The sequence below is a fragment of the Penaeus japonicus genome, unplaced genomic scaffold, assembly GCF_977035675.1.
Source record: "Penaeus japonicus unplaced genomic scaffold, GWHDUDI00000001_assembly GWHDUDI00000026, whole genome shotgun sequence".
Taxonomy (NCBI): domain Eukaryota; kingdom Metazoa; phylum Arthropoda; class Malacostraca; order Decapoda; family Penaeidae; genus Penaeus; species Penaeus japonicus.
This window is the reverse complement of record NW_028234428.1, coordinates 15105690-15115689: the sequence shown is the minus strand read 5'-3', so window position 1 is coordinate 15115689 and position 10000 is coordinate 15105690. Positions and strand designations below refer to the sequence as shown.

At 40.7% G+C, this 10000-nt stretch overlaps 1 protein-coding gene across 1 annotated transcript in view; it reads left to right on the top strand.

Annotated features, from left to right (window-relative positions):
- Positions 1-171: 171 nt before the first annotated feature.
- The window catches only part of kz (putative ATP-dependent RNA helicase kurz), a 17877-nt gene continuing 8048 nt past the window's right edge, over positions 172-10000 (top strand). The window contains exons 1-12 of the mRNA XM_043000576.2: positions 172-343; positions 2176-2358; positions 2816-3076; positions 3433-3878; positions 4518-4707; positions 5179-5397; positions 6117-6252; positions 6644-6827; positions 7087-7294; positions 7879-7998; positions 8276-8542; positions 9057-9192. Coding sequence (XP_042856510.2) covers positions 275-343; positions 2176-2358; positions 2816-3076; positions 3433-3878; positions 4518-4707; positions 5179-5397; positions 6117-6252; positions 6644-6827; positions 7087-7294; positions 7879-7998; positions 8276-8542; positions 9057-9192 — 2419 coding nt within the window. The 5' untranslated portion in view covers positions 172-274. The remainder of the gene's footprint in view (positions 344-2175; positions 2359-2815; positions 3077-3432; positions 3879-4517; positions 4708-5178; positions 5398-6116; positions 6253-6643; positions 6828-7086; positions 7295-7878; positions 7999-8275; positions 8543-9056; positions 9193-10000) is intronic.

Genomic DNA, 10000 nt, shown 5'->3' with positions numbered 1-10000 from the left:
CATATATTTTTTTCATAAAACCTTTCTGCAAGTTATCATCGATTATATTCCTTTTCATATAAATTAACGAATAACTAATAAAAGTCCTTAACAAAGTAAATCTATACGGAATCGAAGAGTCTCATACATCAAATATGTTTACCATAAACATTAAGCCCGTATCCCCTGCGACAGATGTAAACAAACCCATGTGACGATAGTGTGGCTGGCGGAGAGGGAGGTCGCTTGATGCTGCTTTATTTTTTTATGTTTAGAGCTTTTCCTTAACACCAAAATGGGTAGGGCGAGGCAGAAGTACAGAGAACGCCCTGTTGTGGTAGCAGATGAGTCGAAACAGAAGAAGGTGAGCTGTCATAGACGGTTTTAATACATGGATGGCAATTTTCACGTTTCGTTTGGAATGAATGTAATGATGGAGATTCATTTGGTAGAAGGCTAATATTTTGTAACTAAATTCTGTAATTAATGTATTTTAGACACGGGAATGACTATGTCATTTACCGTTTCCGTTGCAAATTGATAATAGCGAAGGTACCTCATACCTTGGGAAGAAGGCATGAGGTATAACGGGGAAATTGTAAATTTAAGGTAAATTTTCCGAATAACGCCGCGTTACGAAATACCACAAAAGTGGTATCGATGGATTCCTCTCAACCTCTACTATTCATATATAGTGAAATTAATGAGCGCTTGCACCCCTGGACCCCACAATCTGGGTCTCTTTTCTTAAGGCACTTCGTGCTACCTCGTCCTACTTCGGGGCATATTTCGCTTGCAAAATCTTAACCCAATGACCTACCTAACTTTGCCTAGTTTTGAATTAATCCCTAGCCAAAGGGGGGCTTCGCCCCCCCTGGACCCCCCCTTTTTAGGGCACTTCGTGCAACATACCTTGGGCAAGATATCCCGAATCCACCATCCTCGCCCTAAAATTCAAACATGGCTGTGTTTACGTATTTACGGATAGTAGCAAGCTGTGGACTGGAAACCCCCAAGGAATTACCTGCATGTGCTGTTATGTTCTCTCAACAGATGGCGCAATATTCCCCATTATTTACAGTATAATTATAGTGCCCTCTATTGAGTGGTCGCGTCATCATCGTCCTAGTTTCCTATCCTGAGGAATATATGAGACGAAGACTCAGTTGCTGTCATCATGGCGCAGTGTGAGGGTTATCCGTGTCGCGGCATTTTCATCTACAGGACTAATTACGCATCATAAGTATCACGAAGTGCCCTGAATAGGGGAGATCCACAGCTCCCTCTTCGCAAAGGCTGACTTCAAAACTAGGGAAAGTGAGGTAGGTAGTTGGGTTAAGGTTTTCGTGATACCGAAGTAGCACGAGGTAGCACGAAGTGCCTTAAAAGGGGGGGGTCCAGGGGGGGGCGAAGCCCCCCCTTGGCTAGGGCAAACTTCAAACCTAAGCAAAGTTAGGTAGGTAGGTAATTGGTTAAGATTTTGCATACGAAATATGGCCGGAATTCATATTTTACCCCGTAATTTCCCTGATCTACTTCATGCCCTCCCCTACTATCGGGACCCAGATTGTGGGCTTCAGGGGTGCAAGCGCTCATTAATTTCACTATATATGAATAGTAGAGGTTGAGAGGAATCCATCAATACCACTTTTGTGGTATTTAGCGACGCGGCGTTATTCGGAAAATTTACCAAATTTAATTACTTAAAGAAGAAAAAAAGGGGTTAAAGAAACATTTTTAGATGTACAGTTATATAGTTTAGGTAAAAAGAGGCCCAGATTATTTCCACTATATATGAACAGTAGAGGTTGATAGGAATCCATCGATACCACTTTTATGGTATTTCGTAACATTTTACCCCGCAATTTCCCTGATCTACTTCATCCCCTCCCCTACTATCGGGACCTAGATTGTGGGGTCCAGAGGTGGAATCGCGCATTATTTCCACTATATATGAATTGTAGAGGTTGAGAGGAATCCATCGATACCACTTTTATGGTATTTAGTGACGTGGCATTACTAGGAAAATTTACCATAGTTTATTTATATCTATTTTATAGATTTATTGTATATATTTTGAACCTATTAGAACCCCATAGATCCAAACTGTTTCTGATTTTGAGTCTGTGATTAAAATGCTTCACAGAATATCAGGCACAAGGGATTAAAAAAACTTATGTGAATTTTGTATTTCAGATCAAAGTCGATATTGGAAATGAAGCAGATTCATACGACACAGCGAACGCCTTGGTTCTGCCCTCCGAGAAAAGAGCGACAAAGAAGCTGCGCGACAAAAATGCAGCCCCCGTCAAACTCCTCTCAAGGAAAAAGAGGAAACTCTTGGAGAAAGTTGTTGACCAGAAGAAGAAAAAAGCCAAGGTTAGTCAAGAAGAGGAAGTTGTTATAATAGAGGAATGAGTGAATATAATTGTCCAGGCCTATAACTAATTTTGATAATGATATATATATAGAGATGGTTTGTAATAGTTGAAAACTGTCTTGAGATACAGTAGTGAAAACTAATATAGGGTAGAATAGATATTGGAGGAACATTGATATGATTGTGTTCATCATGTGCTTTAGAAATTGGATAATCTCACAATCGTACTGTTTAAAATGATTAAGTAAAGCTGTATAGATAGCACTTTAGAATAAATCCCTAATCAGAATTTGATAGGAGTTTATGTTATGAACATGATATATTCTTCATAAAGATAAACCAGTTAAGAGTTTGATATTTAGTTCTAACATTCCTAGTTTGCTCTTCTATGTCTTTCTGCTACATAAACTTATTCCCTTATCCTCTGTAAGTAAAAGTGACTGCCAATCCCGACAGAGAAGTGAACTGTTAGAAGCACTAGAGAAGGTCCAGGCCAGCTCCGAGGAGCTCTCCCTCCTGACGCAGCTCCAGTCAACACAGACGCTTGGAAGGAAGAAGTACTTGTCCGAGGACTTCACACTCATCACCAAGCAGGAGGTCGAGGAGGAGGGGGGAAGAGTTGTCAGTGTCATTAAGGGTAGGAAGCGGAAGAAAGCGCTTGATGACAATGGAGAGAGGGAGAAGAAGCACAGAGACCCTACTGTGGTCAGGCTTGGGGTGAGAGAGTTGATTGGTTTGCCGTTTGTGACGAAGGACAGAGAGATGGTATCTGGTGTACCTGCTTTTGGAGTTGCATTTATGGGCTTGTATTTTGAAACTTTGGTAAATTCATCATAAGTCTAATTTAAGATATTTGCAAGCTTGAGTTCTTTGTAAGGAAATCATAGCAGTGCTACAATATTCCTGATCAATAGTAGTTGTATTTTTAAGTCACTTTTGTATATACCATTGATAATGAATCATACTAATGAATTCATACTAAATAAAAATAGATTGCAGTAAGTAAATATAAGAATAACAGTTTTTTTGCATGGCTGCATGCTCATCTCTTTACTGTTTTATCTCATGAACAGGAAGTATCAAGCAGTGAAGAGAGTGAAGAGGATGAGGAAGAAGAAGAATATGTAGAAGAAGATCATGAAAGAGAGAATGGTGAGGCAATTAAAGAAGAGAATGATGAAGAGGGAAAAGAAGAGAATACTGAAGAAGTGGAAAAAGGAGAGGAAGTAACAGATAAAGACAAGAGGGCAGAAAAAAGTCTAGAGCCCAAAGAACAGAGAGAAGAACCCAAAGAAGTGGTGGACAAAGCCCAGGTAGTGCCAGCAAAGCCAGCAGTCTTTGTCGTCCTCGACCGATCACCGGAAGTGCAGGCTAACCGACTCAAGTTGCCCATTCTGTCTGAGGAGCAGATCATCATGGAAGCTATAAATGAGAATCCAGTCACTGTCATCGTGGGAGCGACGGGCAGTGGAAAGACGACACAAGTGCCGCAGTTCCTCTATGAAGCAGGATATACCAGGTAGGTGGATGGTCAGGCCTTTTTGCTTTCAGGTTTCAAAAAGGGTGAAGGTATTAATGGACAGGTTTAGTTTTTCCCTTATCTTGATAGGTTCCTCTTTGAGTTAGGTTGTAGATGGTCTGTTTTTTTTTTTTTCTTCTCTTAAAGTTTTAGTTAAGATGATGTATAATTCATAAAAAAAAAATTATGAGACAGAGGAAGCTACACTAGGTCAGTATTCACTAGATGGTGTCCTGAATGTTTTTCTTCAAACCTTTATGACTTATTGCACACCAAAGGGAGGATCAAAAAGAGTTATTATGCATGGCAATGGTTAATTAGAATAAGTTTGTTATACAAGAATTTAAAGATTTCAGTCATTTACTGTCTATTGTCACTAGTAATTTAATAAAGAAGATGAAGGTTTTCAATATTGGAAATGTATCGTTTCTCACCCTATGGAAAACCTATATTAACATCCTCCAAAACTTAGAAAGTCATGATAAAACTCTCTTCCATGTGAATATATGTGTACATTTGTATTGGTATTTACAAGTACATTCTGAGTATGTCTCCCACATAAAACCTTTCCCGTTTCCACAAGATTTCAAAGCTAAGAAACTGAGGTTGCTAAATCATTCCTTTTCCTTTCTTCCATAGCAATGGCAAAATGATTGGTGTAACAGAGCCTAGGCGAGTGGCTGCGATTGCCATGTCACAGCGCGTTGGCCATGAGATGAACCTCACTTCAGACCAAGTCTCGTACCAGATCAGGTTCGAGGGGAACGCCACTCCGGACACAAAGATCAAATTCATGACTGACGGCGTTCTGCTGAAAGAGATACAGAAGGTGGGTGACAGTGTGAGGTCTGGGGGTTGTTTTGTCACTTGTTTAGGGTATGCCCTGAAGAAGCAGTGTAGTGAAAAAGTCCTTTGGCATATTTGTGTGTTTTCCTGTTTTTTCCTTTTGTAGTTTTGTGTACAATATGGTAGATAGTGACTGAGGGCAATTATATTATTTCGTAAGTTTTTCTTTTGGATTGACTTTATTTAAGGCATATGTTTAAAAGCCAACTGAAAGTCTGAAAGGTGATTTGTGATTTTGGATAACTCCCCTTCAGTATTACAAAGATGATAGCATGTTCTGTGCATGGATCACCAGCTGCTGTTTGCGGGATTTACATTACAGATGTATATATGTTAAAACAGTTTTTTTTTTTTATATATGCCAAAAGATTGAGTATCTATTCACCAAACTTTAGAAAGAAAATAGATTTCAAAAACATCGCAAACAATTTACATGTTTCTTTCATCCTAATAGGACCCAACCCTAAAGAAATACTCTGTCATCATCATCGATGAAGCCCACGAGCGCAGTGTGTTCTCTGACATCCTGATCGGCATCCTCTCGCGTATCATCCCCAGACGTCAAGCTAAGGGACGACCCCTAAAGCTGGTCATCATGTCAGCCACGCTTAGGGTCGAGGATTTCACTGACAATGTCCGGCTTTTTAAGGAACCCAAGCCGCCTGTCATGAAGGTTTGACTTTTTTTTTTTTCTTCTCTTGGGTTAATTTTGTAATTTTGAATGAAATATGAAGACATCAGATTGCCATTTAGTTAGAAGTTAGTATCTAGATTATAGGAGTCTTAGGAGTTTTATTAACCCCTTGTGGACAGGTGTCATGACATACACAACGGCTCTATTAGGCTTGAAAGATGCATGTCAGTGCGTACACGACATGGCATCGGAAACTGCTCACAGTTGAAATTCACAGTCATGTAGTATTATAACTGTAATAGTGCTAGTGTCAGAGCTACAGCTTTCCAAATTCAGCCAAATTGTGATGGACTTAAGGGAAAATATTCATTAAGCAAGTTTGTGCTGCCAGGAGGGGAGAGAAGACATTTTCCCCATCCCTCTAATTTTTAGCTAGTGCCTGTGATTTCAGAGACAGAGCGTCCTGACAGGCAGTTAGCTCGCATGGCACCCGTTTGCAATAGGTTGATATATATGCTGATTCTTCCAAGCATTACTTAGGCATTATAATTCATGATTTATCATACTCATATGCTTGTTTCTCTTTGACACAAATTTTGCAATCTATTTTATTCTACAACTATACAGCCTAGTCAGAATATGAAAGGAACTAATGAAATTAGATATTCATACTTTGCAAGACTTGTACATTTGTTCATTACAAGATGTTGTCTTTAGGTTAAGATTCAAAGTCTTGATAAGCCATGAAACCCCACCAGGTTGATGCGAGGATGTTCGATGTGACCATCCATTACAACAAGCGGACGAATGAAGACTATGTGGGAGAGGCGTACAAGAAAGCTTGCAAGATTCATCGGCAGCTTCCCGATGGAGGGATTCTCATCTTCTTGACAGGTGGGTGAGAGGAAGGGAGGGAGGTAGGAAAGGAGGATGGGGGATCGGAGATGGGAGATGGGAGATGGGGGATAGATGGAGGAAGGGGGAAGGGGGATAGGAGAAGGAAGAAGATACGGGAAGGAAGAAGTGGGGATAAAGTTGGAGGATGAGGAGGGAAAGGAGGAGGAAAAAGGTGAGAAGAGGGGCAAGCACTTGGATGGGGATTCTGGGTTGGAAAAGCACATGGAAGATATAAAGATGAAGAAGAAGAAAAAAAAGCTATGAAGGAAAGATGAGGAGGAAGAGGAAGAACAGAAACAAACAAGATCTGAGTAAAAGAGAGCCAGGCAATACAGAAAATACCTCCTGACTCACAATCATTTACTGACTCTTTCCTTGCCCTCTCCAGGTCAGCAGGAAGTGAACACCGTAGTGCGTAAACTGCGCACTACCTTCTCCTCCCATTCTGGTAGCCACGGCGAAACCAAGAAGAGTGCGTACCAGCGGAAGAAGGAGGAACTGAAGGCCAAGAAGGAAAGACGGAAATCGGGCCAGCCAGAGAAAGTTGTGTTGCCCAAAGTCAAGCTGGAGGAGTGAGTATATGAAGTGGAGTTGGTTGGTGAGAGGAGTGACAGTGTCTGATTTTATAACTGGTAGGAATGGATGAAAGTCATGGTTTGTTTGTTAACTCATATTCCATTGTTATTTTACAGTACTTTGGGGATTCATTTTTCCTTCTGAAAGCCTCATGTAAGCAGATCAAATGTGTTCTTCAGAAAGCAATCCTAACACTTTCAAACACTATTCATATCACTCCTAACACCCTCCCCCCTCCCCCTCCCTCCTATCCAGCTTTGTGTCGGCCTTCCCTGATGACGCGGAAGGAGAAGTAGAGGACTTTATGACGGAGATAGAAGACCGAGGAGTGGTCGACCATGAGGACAGCGACCTAGACTTAGACGAGGAGGAAGAGGATGAGGAAGGCCGAAGAAATGAGCTTGAGCAGCCCATGTGGGTGGTGCCCCTGTATTCTATGCTGCCCCCCGAGAAGCAGCAGATGGTGGGTGGTTTGACACAAGTTTTGTTTGGGTTTTGGGCAGATTTAGGGTTGGTTCGGATTTAGGTTGATGTTATGGGTTAGATTTGTATAGCCTGTACTTGGGAGAGCTTAGTATCTTTCTTTCCGTCAGTTGATCAACATTTCTGTGTCTGATTAATTACCTATTGTGACTCAGTGACAATTACTAGCATCCATACAAGCCATGGTGAGGGTAGGCCTGAATCCCAAATGGCATCCATACATCCTATGACAGTGGAGGATGCTCTGTGATCCTTGCATTTTTTAGATGTGGGGTTCTGTTTCTCACATAGTTCTTCAGCTACGGCCTTCCAAGGTCAAAATAGGTCCTCGTTTTATAATTCTTTCAGTAGAAGTAATCATTGGCTGTGACTGATATTCAGTTTGTCCAGAATCAAAGCCAAAGAGGAATAGATATGCTTTTAAGTTTAACTCATGTGGGTAGTCCTGAAATTATTTCCAGTGCAGCAGCCAGCATGCTTTGATTGTTTCTGGCTGCTGTTCAGTTGATAACTTCTACATATCTTTGTATCGTGTTCTTTACTATGCTATCTTATCATTTGCAGGTGTTCCAACCACCACCAGAGGGTATGCGGTTGTGTGTTGTTGCGACCAATGTTGCTGAAACTTCTCTAACAATCCCCAACATCAAATATGTTATCGACTGTGGGAAAGTGAAGGAAAAGGTGAGGAGGCACTGAGAATTTCCTATCCCTATTTTTAGATTTTTATGTATCTTCATTTTTGATATGATGTGTTGCTATCATGTCTAAATTTCAAAGTTTATTAATTGGTTTACTTATTGATATGATCATGGTGTATATGAAGCTATATTTTAAAGAGTAATTTATTAGTTGTCGCCCTGTATTCTACTTATCATTCCCCAGCATCTTGTTCAACATTCACCTGATGAAAACCACTTCCCTGAATTCTGTTCTGAGTCTTGATCTTGTTCCAACGCAGGTCTACGACAAAGTCACTGGAGTCTCCATGTTCCACGTGACCTGGACTGCTCAAGCCTCGGCCAATCAGAGGGCTGGCCGAGCAGGACGAACTGCACCAGGACACTGCTATAGGCTGTATTCATCGGCCGTGTTCAATGATGAGTTCCAGAAGTTTGCGACGCCAGAGATCCAGCGACGCCCTATTGACGACCTCGTGCTGGTCATGAAGTCCATGAATCTGCCTGTCATCAACTTCCCATTCCCGACGCCACCAGACCACCTGCAGGTGAGGGATGGATGTTTTGGGCTCCTGAGGGGATGCTTGTTGAATTTTACTTCTTGTTAAAACTCTGTGTCTGTAAAAAAAGATTAAAAAACCAAACCAAACTATGATGAAGAGTGGATGTATACATGTACTCATTTCAATGATATGTGTCCTATTTTTAGGGATTCTCAGATGAAGACACACTACCAATATTCCCAATGGATTCCGGAAAATGATTGTGATGTTTTCAAGTCTCATAATGGATACTTTTAGGTGTAGATTCCAATACTCATTTTCTTTTGTGAGAATTAAATTCATAGTACATAAATGTGATTGTTTAGTGCATTAATGTGCCAATTTTGTGTCAGACCATAAAGCAGTGCATTTCGAGTCTAACCATTTTTTTTTCTACATATCAGTAACCATTGAAAGTGAATTATTAGCCAAAACGATAAAAGAAAAGTATCAAGTTTCATATGTTTATCAAAGTCACTCGTGCAATACTCTATTCATTCATTTCCCACAACAATCCCAGGTTCGTTCCGGCATACAGCGTCTCATCATCCTAGGAGGTCTGGACGAACGTGAGCTAACGCCCCAGGAGGCAGCTGCGGCAATGCCTCCCAAAAGGGGAAAAAGACGAATGCAGAAGCCGAAAGCTGTGAATAGAGGTGCGTTTTCATATTGTTACCTTGTTTGTTGTTGTTGTTGTTGTTGTTGTTGTAGTTGTTGTTGAGGGTGAGGGTTTGGTACAATTGAGAAGTCTTATTTTGGATGACCTGATGTTTTCTAGTGCTTTATTTCTTTATAATGGAATACTGCAAGTCTAAATACAGGATGGCAGATTGTATGTTTTATTGACTTCTCAACTATCTGTGAAGAGGAATTTCTATTTAATATTGTTCACATTATTTCTGTCATCACCAGCACCATTATATGTATGTATTTATTTATTATTTATTTATTTATTTATTTATTTATTTATTTATTTACTTATTTTTATTTTATTATTATTTATTTTTTCATTTCTTCCTTTTCCCTTCTTCTTCTTCTTCTTCTTCTTCTTCTTCTTCTTCTTCTTCTTCTTCTTCTTCTCTTCTCTTCTTCTTCTTCTTCTTCTCTTCTATTCTCTTCTTCTCTTTTTTTTTTCTTCTCTTCTCCTCCCCTTTCCTTCTCCCTCTCTTCTCCTCCTCCTCCTCCTTCTCTTCTCCTCCTCCTCCTTCTCCTTCTTCCTCTCCTTCTCCTCCTCCTCCCTCTCCTTCTCCTTCTCCTTCTTCTCTCTCTCCTTCTCCTTCTCCTCCTTCTCTCTCTCCTTCTCCTTCTCCTTCTCCTCCTTCTCTCTCTCCTTCTCCTTCTCCTTCTCCTTCTCCTCCTTCTCTCTCTCCTTCTCCTTCTCCTCCTTCTCTCTCTCCTTCTCCTTCTCCTCCTTCTCTCTCTCCTTCTCCTTCTCCTCCTTCTCTCTCTCCTTCTCCTTCTCCT